Raw genomic sequence first — 15258 nt, forward strand, 5'->3', positions numbered from 1 at the left:
ATAGTACAAAATAATTTAATTATTTATATATCATTAATTAATAATAGTCAATTAACTTAAATGATCAATTGATTTAATTAATTTAATTAACAAATTGCATGTGTTTGTACTTTCTATCAGGTAGGACCTAATTCAAAAGAAAGGTCTTCAGCATTGCTGTCCAGCTCCTCTGTACAATAAGACATCTATCTTCCTGGCCCTGTTCTAATCCTATTAATATCATTATCTTTGTCATTTGCTTTTCAGAAATTCTAATCAAGATGTTTATTTCTCTGAGTCTATAGTTACTTTCACTATTTTAAAGCTAGACAGTATCCTAGATTCAGCTTTGTCAAGATTCGACTTTTACTGTAATATAGGTTTTTCAGAAATACATGGATATACAGATTCAAATGCAAACATTCTCTAAAAACTAATGCTTGCAAACTGAGTACAAGAGTATAGGATTGTGAAGATGATTCGGTCTCCTTGGTAGAGCAGTGGGTTTGAGATAGCCGGAGACCCAACAGGTGACCATTGCCCGACTAGGGACAGCGCATATCTCACCACACCCCTGGATTCCAGACTCCTGACACTCAGTCGACACATCCATTAACCTGCACCTTGCAGACACATTAGGCTAAGCAGCTTCTCCCAGAGAGGTTTGCATCACTATTCACCTACAGGTAGAGGGTGTGACTACAGGCTTAAACCTGGAGAAATTTCCATATTCATGAGTTACCTAAAGGCCTGGGGGAATAGGTAAATTAAGTTGTTCCTTTTCCCAGTCCCTCCTCTTTTCTCCCTCTCTATTTAGGCCAGCTCCCCCCTGGCTTAAACTGGAAGGTGCACCATCTATCATATACCATGAACAATAAAACGCTTGGAACCCACGGACTTCTCCTATCATTGGGGCCTGCTGTCACCAAAGCTTCTAGCCCTTGGAACTCTGAACTTTCTCGAATTATTGAGACTCGCTGTCTTGGAAAGTCCCCCAGTGTTTCCACTGTGCCATTCCAACACAAGAGCATACCCAAAAGGTCATCCTTCTTGATCAAGTAGGCTTATTCTCAGTGACATATTTATCATTCAATTCAATTACGACAAACTGAATGACAAAAAGACATGACCATTACGTTCGATACAGAAGAGGACTTTGACAAATGCAACTCAGTTTATGATAAATGCTCTGAATATTCTAGAGACATAAGGGACCCACCTCAACATAACACAGGTGATTTACATCAAGCTCACATCTAACACCAACTAAATAGAATGTCAAGGCATTTCTACTAAAATTAGGTACAGGAACAAATGACTCTTTCCACACTTACTCATTTTAGTACTTGAAGTCTAACAAATAGCAGTAAGAGAACTGAAGGAGATCAAAGTGATACAAATTCCAAAAAAAAAAAAGACTTCAAACTGACTTTATTTGCAGAATATATGTTTTGTCAATAAAAGATGTTAAGAAACGTCTACTGCTAATACACACTTATAGCAAAGTAGCAGATGACAAAATCATCACCAAAAATTGAGCAGCCTTCCTATACACAGAAAATAAACAGGCTAAGAGAGAAATCAGTGAATTCATTTCCTCGAAATCGAGACATTTCCTCGAAAGACATAGCCTCGAAAAATCTCTTGAGAAAGAAACTTCTGTAATAAAAAATTAGTACATTAAGAAGAGCAGAAATGAGATCCCACCTCCTCATGGATCACAAAGATTAATAGAGTGAAAATGCCCATTATAACAATAGCAAATGACTGACAACAACAACAAAAAAAAATCAAAATTGCAACACCATTCTTTACAAGTAAAAATTCAGTTTCCTATGAAGACACACACACGCACACACATACACACACAGACACACACACACAGACAAACAGAAAAAAAACAATAACAACAACAACAAAAAAAAAAACCAGAAAACCAGCCCTAAAAAGAGAAAGAAGTCCTTAAGGTACCACCATCTCCAATTTCTAATTTTACTAGAATCTATCATAATGAAAACAACATGTTATTGGCATAAAAAGAGACATATTGATCAATGGAATCAAATTGAAGTCCCAGATTTTTCCACAGGTACAGACACCAGATTTTTTGCTAAGAAGCCAGAAATATACACTGGAGAAAAGTTAGTATCTTTTCAAAAATGTTGGCGGTAAAACTGGATAGCTACATGTACAAGGATGCAAAGGGATCCACATCTGTCTCTTTGCAAGTGGAGCACTGATATCTAATTGAGGGATTGTCTTCCCAAATATTAGATGACTCCATCTGAATTCATTTTGTATATGTACTTATTTTACAAAGCACCTACTGTAGTGTGTTTCCATATGGAACATGATATTATGTCTTTTCTTTCTCATTCATTCATAAAACAAAAAGGAAATAACCACCACAGAAAAATAAACATTCAAAACAAACAAGGAAAAGACCAGTGAGAAGACGAAGTAAACCATACAACAAAACAAAATGAAAAAAATGTCCATTAAAAAAACCCATTGAGTTCATTTTTTATTAGATTACAACTGATCATGAGACATATTGTGGAGTATAGTTACATGCAGTGACATTCTTCTGTAGAAAACATATCGATCCTTGGTATATAACGTCATGTGGTTAGAGAGGTAGCTGGGAGGACTTTGGTGCAAAGGAAGAATATGAACAGAATATATTGTATGATTAAAAAATAAACCTTCTACATATAATGCATATAATTACTATTATTGTAATGTATTACATAAGTATTTCATATTTTTAACAACAAAATATAAAAAGTTAGTAGACTTTTAATTAACCATATTGACTATACTTCAAACAGTAAAATTCAACTGCAAAGTATAAATGTACTTATGTCTTCAAATATGTATATATCAGCCACATTTACCATAATTTGTCTGTATTATTTTTGCACCATTGCAATCATTTAACAAGTATTCTATACAATATGAACTAAATACAAAAATCAATAGTATGACTTACATTTCATTTATTTTTTCTTTGGGGGGAGGCTTAAGATTAGGCAATCCTCCTATAGCACCCAGAAGGTATCCCACCAGATGTGCAGAATGTCCAAGAGCTTGAAAATGAACAGAGCATCAAAGAGTTTCAGAATCAAACTTGGTCATACAAAATACAAAGGAACTATCTGTGATACCTGAAAGCTTTTCATGCTATTCTCTAATACTTTACAGAGGAAAGATGGAGTGGAAAAGAGAAGAAGAAAGGGGGTCAGTATGAAAGAGGAGAAGAGAGGTAACTGCAAATACTTCCAGAATTTATTCTAACGAATTTCAAATTCATAGGACAGAAAGCTGTGAGGAATTCATGCAAGAGCTAATGATAGTCTTATAGTTGGAGCTAGTCATGAGCCACAATTGCTGCTTGTCTGGGAAAAGTCAGTCTGCCCTGTTAGGACACTACCTTGCTTGAGCTGAGGCCTGTTTATACCACAAAAGTCAACTGTTTTACTCAGTGTCTAATGATTGTGAACGTTAATCATACCTAAGACAACAGCACAACTTGGTGGCATATTTTCTTATCTAATGAAGTATTGGATACTCATATAATTTAATTAAAATTATGAGCACAATTCTCTCATTTAATTTAGTAATAAATTATCATAAATATATTTATTCAAAATGAGCATGAATAAACTATATTCCTTTAGTATGTCACTATAGGCACTTTCAAAGTAAGTATAAAATAAGTTTATACTTTTAAAAATGATATCTAATATCTCTGTGAAAATACTTCTCCATTCTGACTTACCAGGACTGGAATCTATTACTGGTTACCAGATAGATAATTTGGGAGTGAATAAATGCTTACTTAATGTAGGACACAGCTTACATAAGACACTGTAAATGAAAGAGATGATACCATGTGCAGTTATTTCCTTCTCCTCACACAGTATCCCTCTTTCTACCCTCTCCTTGACCCTCTGTACCTCTCCCCACCCTCTCAGGGAAAGAGAAACAGAAACAGACAGAAATTTTTGAAACGTAAAACATACATATGCTTTCTATTCCTGTAAAACTTTTCAGTGACATTCAAATGATTTAACTACTGTTCCAAATTTCATAATTAAATGTATCAGTGTGATTTTGAAGTTATGCAAACAAGTCATCACTACTTAGTACAGTGACATCACAGGGCCAACAGTACATACCAATTAGTTAAAACACACAGAAATCTGATCATTATTAAAAATGGGCCATACATAATTAAAAAAAAAAACTTGCCTAAATAGAAGCCAGCTGAATTTGTAGGAACATGGTCAAAAATGAAGGTCATGCCAAGGATATGAATTGGCATCCCTGCTATTCCATGGATACACTGCCCGATGATGTGGAAATAGATACATTTTGATCTGTCTGGAATTGAGTTTGTGTCACAACTTATATTTCTCTTTTTATTTTCTTCTATGCACAACTCTTTGGAAAGATAAGAAATGTATTTTACTGAATTGAGTTCAAAATTAAAAGTACAATTAATTTCACTACCAGCACCATGCTTTTCTTGCTAGACTGAGGATAGTCATACAATCAATTCCTCACTATGCTCTAAATAGAAATAGCACATTAAAAGAAAATGGGAAGAAATACTGGAAGAGATACGCATATTCTGAAATGGTGTGGTTATTTATCTGCATAGGATTACATATACACAGATATTCTCATATACATGCACATTTACACATACATAGTACATACTGCACTCATTTTCCAATACATTGCATCCTGTTCTTGTGATATTTCTCTCCATACTTAAAGGCCTTGCAATGTCCACAATAGTCCTCTGTCTGAGTATTATATCCTGGCACTTCTTTAGCAATCCTTAAATTACATGTACAGTGCTACTTTGACTAAATAATTGTCTATTTTACACCTTTGAGCTTCTATAATATACTACTATGGTTTGTATGTATAAAATGCCTCTCTAAAGTCTCATGTATTCAGTGCTTAATTCCCTGTTGATATTATTTGGAGAATTCCGAGAAGTGTGTGTGTGTGTGTGTGCTTGCATGCATGGGTGCGTGGGTGGGTGGGTGCGTGTGCGTGGCACCTCCTAGTCTCTGAAAGTTATACCTTGTCCCAGATCCTTCGGATCTTCATTTTGCTTTGTTCCCATCAGAAGTTAAACAGACTTGTTTTGCACACTTCCAGTTTTATGACTGACTATGGGCTGAGAGTCAATGAGGACTAGCAACAGTGGAGGTAGCACTCTGAAAACATGATTTAAAAAAAAAACAAACTATCTTTCCTATTTTAAACTTTTCATGTTTGACATTTTTCATAGCAACAGGACAACTAAGTGTACATGGGATAATAAAGACAAGATATTATTATTATAAACATTTCTTTAGTTACTGTGTGGTCATGCTCCCATTTGATCTTAAAATCCTTTGGATTACGGGTTATTTTTTAATTTTCTTACATTGTTGTGAGGTTTGTGTATTTATACTTGCTCATAGATTGGCAGAACTAAGCAGGTCATGCTAAACCATACCTATTATGACCACCTTGGGTAAAATTTATCACATTCTCATAAAATGTTACTGTAGAAACTAATAAAGTGAAAGTACAAACTATTATGCCAATGAAATGGTATTTGGTGTAGTTTCTGTGGAGCAATACATAACTCAATGAAAAGTGGGAAGATGCTGTAAAATTGTGATTTAACTCAGCATATTATTCCTTTTTTCTTTTTTAAATATTGCATACCTTGTCCAATGGGTTTTTATGACATTTTTATACACGTATACAAAGTTTTCCAAATCATTTCATATCTTTACGCTTTCTGTCTGCCTCAGAGTCCCACTGATTGGCTTCCACTTTGCAAATGGATCCCTTTTCTACAGTTACAGTCTTTTTTTTTTAATGACTCAATGAGTTGCATTAACATTGTTTACTGTACAAAAGGGGAATGGTCATTTGTAGGAATGTGGGCAATGTGGACCTTGCCAGAGACATTTCTCTCTCTGTCTCTGTCTGTCTCTATCTCAGTCTTTCTCCCTCTCCCTCCCCTCTCTCTCCCTCTCCTCCCTCTCCCTCTCCTCCCTCTCCCTCTCCTTCCTCTCCCTCTCCTTCCTCTCCCTCTCCTTCCTCTCCCTCTCCCCCCTCTCCCTTTCCTCCCTCCTCCCGCTCCCTCTCCTCCCCCTTCCTCTCCTCCCTCTCACTCTCTGTCTCTCCCCTCCCTCTTACTCTCCCCCTCCCTCTCCCTCTCCCCCTCCCTCTCCCTCTCCCCCCCTCTCTGTCTCCCCCTCTCCTCCTCTCTTGCCCTCTCTCTCCTCTCTCTCCTCCTCCTCCTCCTCCTCCTCCTCCTCCTCCTCCTCCTCATCTCCTCCTCCTCTCTTTCTCCTCCTCTCCTCCTCCTCCTCTCTCCTCCCCTCTCCCGTCTCTATTCCCCCCCTCTCTCTCCCCTCTCCCCTCCCTCTCTCTCCTCTTTCTCTCCTTTCCCATTTCCTGTCTCACCTCTCTGTTCTTGCCCCTCTCTGTCTCTCAAGCACCTAGCTAAGGATACATCTACAGAAATGCATGATGAGATAATTTTCCTTCCATGATAGGTTTTTTGTAGACGCTGTCTTGGATAACTGATGTGCAGACACTCATTGCTTCCATGAGTTCAAGACTACAATGGCCTACGTTCAATGTTTCACAGGACTTTTCACACCCTACACCCCATCTAGCTTTTTCCTTCTTCTGCTGTATTTTGTCGTCCTTACAGAATCCATTTATGGCTAAGCCTATAACAGTCACACTTTCTTAATTCTTTCTCTTCTCATTTTTCTGGCTAATGTCTTTTAGGATGTGGTCCAAATATTCCTTTAAAACTCCTGTTGGAATGTTACTGTTAACTATCTCAGTGGCCCTGTATATGTTTCTTCTGTAATTATCATTGACACTACTTTAATATTTTCTCTCTTTTGCAAAAGCAAACTGTCAGTAAATTTACAACTATAGTAAAATTATCACTTCTCCATGATCTTTACCTATACTTTTAGAGCTGATGAAATACCATTATGCATTTCGGTCTACACCAGTACACCAAGCAGTCCCATGGTGCCAACTCTGAACCCAATTCCAGAACCTAGAGGTAGCTGGACTCCCAGGAGCTCTAACATACATAGAAACATAGGATAACAAGATAACAGGATCTCAGGAGCTTGGTCACACCAGGATTTCAGGATCTCAGAAGCATCCTGATTCCAAGGAGCTGTTACACCCAGGATCTTAGGATCCCAGGATATCAGAGACAGCTGAAGTCTAAGGGGATCTGACAGGATAACCAAGATAAGAGAACAGACATGCTCAAGTAAGAGACAGTGAGTGAAGGTAGAACTAGAGATAACCAGATGGCTAGTGACAAGCTCAAGCACATAAGAAACAGAGACCAAGGTTACTTGGCTTTATCAGAACCTAGTTCTCTTACAATAGCAAGTCCTGAATACCCTATGACCCCAGAAAAGAAAGAGCCTGATTTATCACTTCTCATGTTGACAATTGAAGAATTTAAGAAGGACATAAATAACTCCCTCAAAAAAATAAAAGGAAACACAAAAATCCTTTAAAGAATTATAAGAAAATACAACCAAACACGTGAAGGAATTGAACAAAACCATCCAGGACATAAAAATGGAAGGAGAAACAATAAGGAAATCAGCAAGAGAGACTACCATGGAGATAGAAAACCTAGAAAAGAGATCAAGAGTCATGGATGCAAGCATCATGAACATAATACAAGAGACAGAAGAGAGAATCTCAGGTGCAGATGATACCATGAAAAAAACATTAACACAACTGTCAAAGAAAATGCAAAAAGCTTCTAACCCAAAACATCCAGGGAATCCAGGACACAATGAGAAGACCAAATCTAAGGATAATAGGTGTAGAAGAGAGTGAAGACTCCCAGTAAATATCTTCAACAAAATTATGGAAGAAAACGTCCCTAACCTAAAGAGATGCCTATGTACATACAAGAAGCTTACAGATCTGCAAATAGATGAAAATATAAATTCCTCGCATCACATAATAATCAAAACACAAAATGCAGAAAAAAATAATATTAAAAGCAGTTAGAGAAAAAGGTCAAGTAACAAATAAAGGCAGACTAATCAGAATTACACCAGACTTCTCACCAGAGACTATAAATGCTGGAAGATCCTGGAGAGATGTCATACAGACACTAAGAGAACACAAATTCCAGCCCAGGATACTATATTCAGCAAAAGTCTCAATTACCATAGATGGTGACACCAAGATATTCTGTGAAAAAAAAAAACAATTTTACAGAATATCTTTCCAAAAATCCAGCCTTACAAAGGATAACTGATGGAAAATTCCAACACAGGGAAGGAAATTATACCCTAGAAATACCAAGAAAGTAATCTTCCAAAGAACTAAAAAGTAGATAACCACAGGAACATAACTCCACCTCTAATAACAAAAATAACAGGAAGCAACAATCTCTTAATATTTCTTAACGTCAATGGACACAACTCTTCTATAAAACGACAAAGAATATTGGGTTGGATTCACTAGCTCCCAACATTTTGCTGCATGCAGGAAATGCACCTCAGTGACAAAGACAGACATTATCTCACAATAAAAGTCTGGAAAACAGTTTTCCAAGCAAATGGTCCCAAGAAACAAGGTGGAGTAGCCATTCTAATATCGTATAAAATCAACTTTCAACTGAAAGTTATCAAAAAAGATAAGGAAGGACACTTCATACTTCCAACAAGATGAAATTTCAATTCAGAACACCTATTCTTCAAGTGTAAGGGCACCCATATTCATAAAAGTAACTTTACTAAAGCTCAATGCACACATTGCATCTCATACAATAATAGTGGTAGAATTCAACACCCTACTCTCATCAATGGACAGATCATGGAAACACAAACTAAACAGAGACCCAATAAAACTAAGAGAAGTTATAAACCAAATGGATTTAGCAGATACCTATAGAACATTTCATCCTAAAACTAAAGAATATACCTTCTTCTCAGCACCTCATGGTACCTTCTCCAAAATCAACAATATAATTGGTCACAAAACAGAACTCAACAGATATAAGAAAACTGAAATAACCCCATGCATCCTATCTGATCACCATGGACTATGGCTGGTCTTCAATAATGCTAAAACCAATGGAAAACCCACATAAACATGGAAACTGAACAACAACCTACTCAATGATAATTTAGTCAGGGAAAAAATAAAGAAAAAAATAAAAGACTTTTTAGAATTTAATGAAAATATGTACACATCATACCACAACTTGTGGAGCTCCTTGAAAGCAGTACTAAGAGAAAAACTTATAGAGCTAAGTACCTACAAAACGATACTGGAGAGAGCATACACTAGCAGCTTGACTGTATACCTGAAAGCTCTAGAACAAAAAGAAGCAAATACACCCAAGAGGAGTAGATGGCAGGAAATAATCAAACTCAGGGCTGAAATCAATAAGTACAAACAGAAAGAACTGAACAAAGAATCAACAAAACCAGGAACTGATTCTTTGAGGAAATCAACAAGATAGATAAACCCTTAGACAGAGTAGCCAGAGGACACAGAGACACTATCCAAATTAGTAAAATCATAACTGAAAAGGGAGACATAACAACAAAAACTGAGAAAAATAAATAAAAATCGTCAGATCCTACTATAAAAGCCTATACTCAACAAAACTGTAAAATCTGTATGAAATGGACAATTTCCTACACAGATACCATGTACCAAAGTTAAATCAGGATCAGATAAACCAAAATAATCAAAATAATCCTATAACACCTAAAGAAATAGCAGAAGTCATTAAATGTCTCCCCACTAAATAAAGCCCAGGACCAAATGGTTTTAGTTCAGAATTCTATCAGACCTTCCAAGAAGACCTAATACCAATTCTCTATAAAGTAGTCCACAAAATAGAAACAGAAGGAACACTACCCAATTCGTTCTATGAAGTCACAATTATGCTCATAGGTAAACCAAACAAAGACCCAACAAAGAAAGAGAACTTCAAACCAATATCTCTTATGAATATCTGTACGAAATCCTGTGTCATTCAAAATCCAGTATAACTCCATGGTGAATAGACTCAAGAAAGTCCTTCAGGGTAATGAGCGTCAAAAATACGACCGCCCCCAAAGGTCATTTACTTCTGCCTTATTCTAGATAGTTAACTTATTGTCTACCACTCCTAAAGATCACACTTCTGAGCTTTCCACTGACTACATTTTTTTGAGACCTAACAATGAAAAATAATAATTCCTTGAGTATATTGAAGATTGTAAATAATGCAAAATATCAGCAGCATAAAGCCCCAAAGTGAGACTATCAAGAAGTAGGGTGTGTTTGATATTACAAATTCTAATTAAAGGTCTAATTTCACAATAAGTACAGTTTAATTATAGGAAATAGTATGAGCTATGTTACTGGATTGACAGAAATGATTATTATAACATTTTAAGTAAAAGTCATATTGAAGGTGGCCAAAGCAATGTTTAGAATATCAAATACATGAAGTTGCTTTTCCTACATTCTTATATGAAAACAAGATTTCAACAGACGATCAAAAGAGTGAGAATGACTTGGAACTGGACAGGTCCTCAGCAATTAAGAGAACTGGATGTTCTTCCGGAGAACCTGGATTTTGTTTCCAGCAGATAATTGTCAGCTCAAACCTATCTGGACCTCCAGGGAAACTGACAAATTCTGTGACCTAAGCAGGTAACAGCATTCATATGCTATCTATGCATGTATACATGCAAAACATTCATACAGATAAAACATTTTAAATGTTATGTCATATAAACACCCTCCTCTTTCCCCAATTGCAATTTAACCATTATAAATAAAAGGCAGCAATAAACTTGAGGGTCACTAACTTAAGCCTAGTCTCCCAGACTGGCCAACTTTAGCCTGTCATGAAGTCACCCTAGCTCTGGCTAACTCAGCCCTCTCACTTCAGTAATAAGCTGTGATGAGGAGATGTAAGCCAAATAAGCCATTTCCTCCACGAGTTGCTTTGGTCATGGTGTCTCATCACAGCAATAGTAACGCTAACTAGCATGGTGATCCTAGCTTGTGAAAAGAGAGCATGATTGTCTTCCCTCTAAAACAGCACTGGAAAGAGGGATCCATATGGGAGTGTTTAGGAAGACAAGACATGGAAGTGAGTTTTCTTTGTATAAGCTAAAATGAATGCATAGTCAAAAAGATTTATGCACATAATCTCAGCTAGAACAAAATGTATACAGCTAGAACAAAATGTATAAAGCATAGATGACATGGAAAATATTCAGTAGGAAGAAAAGATTTTTGCTGCTGTGATTCCTCAGCATTGATAACAGCCTTTTATATATTCAGTTTTACATTTTAAGATTCTCTCTCTCTCTCTCTTCTCTCTCTCTCAATCTCTCTCTGTCTCTGACTCTTTCTCTCTCTCTCCCTATGTGTGTGTGTGTGTGTGTGTGAGTGTGTGTGAGTATGTGTGTGTGTGTGTGTATGTGTGTGCGTATGCGTGTCTGTGTTTGTAAGCCAGTACTATTAGAGAACTGAAGAGCATATCAGATACCCCAGAGGTGTATTTATGTGTAGTTTCTGGCTACCTCTTATACATGCTTGAAACAAAACAGGTCCTCTGTAAGGGTAGTATGTGTTTTTAATTACTGACTAGAATGTTTGATATTTATAAGACAAATTCCTGAGGATTCTACCATTTCTGACCAGAATACAGAATACTGTTAAGAGAACAAAGTAAGGAAACGCTTTTCATTCTTTTCTCTTTTTTTCTTTTCAGTAGTCAGCTTCTCATTGAAGCAAATATCAGTTCTATAAACATGACACATTAAAACATGTATAACATATACTTCTTATATTCTGTGTATTACATAGTATGTAACTATTTTAATATTAAAATATTCATGCTTCATATTAACTACTTTTAGACTTTATATTTTATAAATGTCATAAATATACCATACGTTATAAACTTCAAAAACATTCATTTACATACATATGCCCATGAATACATCTTCCTTATTCATCTTGTCTTGTTAAAATCCACTTTGACATGTAAACACAGCCTGTACATGATAAGGAAGGCCATGGAACAATAGTGTTAGAAATATTCTCCAGGGACATTTCAAGTAGATCTTATTTAGTAGGAACAATAAAAGAGTGTGGAATACACATTGAACAATGTCACAGCATTGCTATCTTTGTAAATACAAATGGTAGTCCAAGAGTAGCATATAGCTTTTGGAAAGGATTACTTTTCTATTTACATTTTCATTATGTGTAGGCTTATGCGTGTATTTTAACTTATATGGGCCCGTGCTATGAATAAAATAAACAGAATGATTAAAGTATCTGGTAGAAAATAAAATGACTTTCCAGACTTCTCTAGAGATTTATAATATCAACAAAATTGTATAAAAGAAATAATTTTATAAATTATCCCACAATATTGCTTCTTTAAAACATGTCATCTAGAATGATAAAACAAAGCTACAGATAGTTACTAAGTATGGTTACATAAGCATACAGAAGAAAGAATACACAGATATACCTCATTATCTATTCTCAATTCTGTGAACTATTAATTTAAATCAATATTGATTTAGTATATGATAATATATTTGAAAAAAAAAGCCCTCACCTGTCATTTGTCTTCCCGATCTAATAATTTCATATTTAGAGAAAGGAAAAGCAAATACAATTGATCCAAGTCCCATTAAAATGCAGGAAGCTGCCACCCATTTTGGCCTGTTCCCTTTACTTCCAAAATGGGCTATAAATATTGCTACTATGAAAGACACAAGATAATCACTGTAGTCCATAAAATATGACTCCATCTTCGACAGAAAAAAATGAGCCCGATATATGTTTAAAGTCATATCAACAAGAGCGAATGAAGCACCTAGAAAGACAGAAGATAAAAGTCAATAAAGCTAATACTAACAGACAAAACAGATCTCTATTATGCTCAAAGAAAACTTATACTGATACAAGTTTATTTTATGATATTATGACTCATTAAAATCTATAAAAATAACAATAACTTTAATGAAATATTTTTACCTGAATAGAAGAAGCTATCTTAACTACCTCTGTTAGTACTCTTAAATTACATTTGAATCTTCTCATCACTTTTTAAATGCATCATGTACCAATTTTGGAGAAGTAATAAATAATATAATGGATGTTTAGTTATTTTCACTAAATGGAAACTATATGGACATTTGAACCTAGCTTTGATTTCCAAATATAACCTGTTCCATAGCTAGAATTCTCTGCCTGAAGTTTGAAGTTTCTGTGAATTTTCCATCTTAAAAGAAAAAACATAATGTATACATTCAATATACATGTTCTTAAGAACATGAAATAAATGATAGCATTATCTGTGTACAATCACCCTGCATCATATAAAAAGGAAAAAAAAATCACACTAAGGGGAAAAAATAAAAGGAATAGCTACCAGAAAATTCTATTTCTTGGAGTGAAAACAGAAAAAGGTTACAAATTCAAACTCATGGTGTGTCTGCAAAGTGGCAGGAGCACATGTCATTGCTAAAGCAAACATTGCTGCTGCTGCACAGTTTCCTCAAACACTCCTTGGATTGCAGGGATCCAGGAATCCATAGGCTCTTCCTAAACCTCCTAAAGCTCTGAGAGCCAACTGATCCCCTGCTGGTCTACAGCCCCAGGGCCAGACACAGGAGCACAGCGCAGGTGAAACATTCAGGATTGTTGCTGATAGAATATCTGTCCCCTTCTTTACCTCCAAGAACCTCAATCACTCAGTGTTGCTCCTGCCAAAATCACCACCCAAATCAGAAAAACACAGAAGATTCTGCCTACACTTTTGGTACCTACTTCTCCAGCTTCTCACTGACAGACAACTGGCAGGAAACCAGTAGGGAAATGTAGATTCCAGATTAATAGAATTACTTGCAAATTGAAGTTCAGAAGTAAATCAGTAGAGTTTGGGGACTACAGACAAGAAGAATGAAATTTTTCTGTATTACCAAAAATTATTAGTAAAAATATGTAACTAAAATAATAGAAGAGAAGGAGTAGGAAGGGGAAGAAGAGGGAGAAGAGAACATATGGGTAAAAGCACTCATGAGTTTCTTCCTGAGGTCTGAACCATTTGAAGTCTCACCACACCTCAATTTACATGAGGAAACAAACTCCAGGCAGAAATCTGGGCTGTTGAGAGAGTTTCAAACTTGTAACTTGTGAGCAGAAATCATGATGGCAATGCTGTTCTCAATTTTATCTCCAAAAAATTCAACCCGAACTTAAGTTTATCATTAAAAAATATGCATTAACTCAACACCACCTTCTCTTCAGTTCTCTATCTAGAGGCCTGAAGCTGAAATCCACAGTATGGAATGCATCCTGCCTAGCAAGGAGCCAAAGACTGAAGGCAAAGGCAGAGGACTGGGTTAACTGGTCTTCATTCATGTTTGGAAATTGAGTCAGAGGTCATCCACCATCTCCTTCCCACAGTGTGTCTGCCTCATGTCTACCTCAGTGACTCCCCTCACCTGAACAACTCTGCTCCTCCAACTTACCATAAGTTAAGACCACTGCAACATACAAAATCATAAAGTAATCAATGTTGTTGAAACGCTGTAAAAAAGGCAAAACTATAGGGCCCAACCCGAATGGCCCCTCCTGAGAAGCACTGTATCTTGAATCTATTAGCAACAGTTCGGCACTTGTAGGAGACTTTTTCTTTGTTGGGAGCATTGTAAACCTCTTCTTGGCAGCTGGAATTGTTTTCAGATACGTTCCTATTTTCTGGACTTGCTCAGTTTGAAGTTTGGGTTTTTCATCCTTCTCTACTACCAGAGCCGCCTTCTTGCCACCTGCCTTTTTTTTCTGGACCTGGGCCATGGCTTATCCAAAGTAGCTCCGTGAATATTGCAGGTATGTTTCGAGATACCTGTGTACTTCCTAGTCTCAGGTGACTTACTCTGTCTGTAAGAGAGCTGCCACTCTAACCTCTGAAGAGAACATTATTTCGAGTGCAGAAAGCCAACGTCCTTACAGAATGATGCGACAGAAGTTCCAAACCTGGATTCCATCTTATCTCTATCACAGATAAGGAAAGAAGAGGAAGAGAAGGAGGGAGAAGAGGAAGAGTAGAGTGGAGGTGAATATGATGAAACCATGTTAAACAAAAAGTTCGAATAAATATTAAAAATATTTAAAAAGGAACTGGGAGGAATAAATATGTAAGCAAAGAAGAAG

General features: G+C 36.3%; 1 protein-coding gene across 1 annotated transcript in view; it reads right to left on the reverse strand.

The window, feature by feature from the left end:
• LOC114638520 (solute carrier organic anion transporter family member 6A1-like) overlaps positions 1-14901 on the reverse strand; it is a 65580-nt gene extending 50679 nt beyond the window's left edge. Inside the window, 4 exon segments of the mRNA XM_028787036.1 lie at positions 2972-3068; positions 4234-4425; positions 12656-12916; positions 14577-14901. Of these exon segments, the coding sequence (XP_028642869.1) occupies positions 2972-3068; positions 4234-4425; positions 12656-12916; positions 14577-14901 (875 nt within the window).
• Positions 14902-15258: the final 357 nt, after the last annotated feature.

Source organism: Grammomys surdaster, unplaced genomic scaffold (assembly GCF_004785775.1).
Source record: "Grammomys surdaster isolate TR1022 unplaced genomic scaffold, NIH_TR_1.0 125604, whole genome shotgun sequence".
Classification (NCBI taxonomy): Eukaryota; Metazoa; Chordata; class Mammalia; order Rodentia; family Muridae; genus Grammomys; species Grammomys surdaster.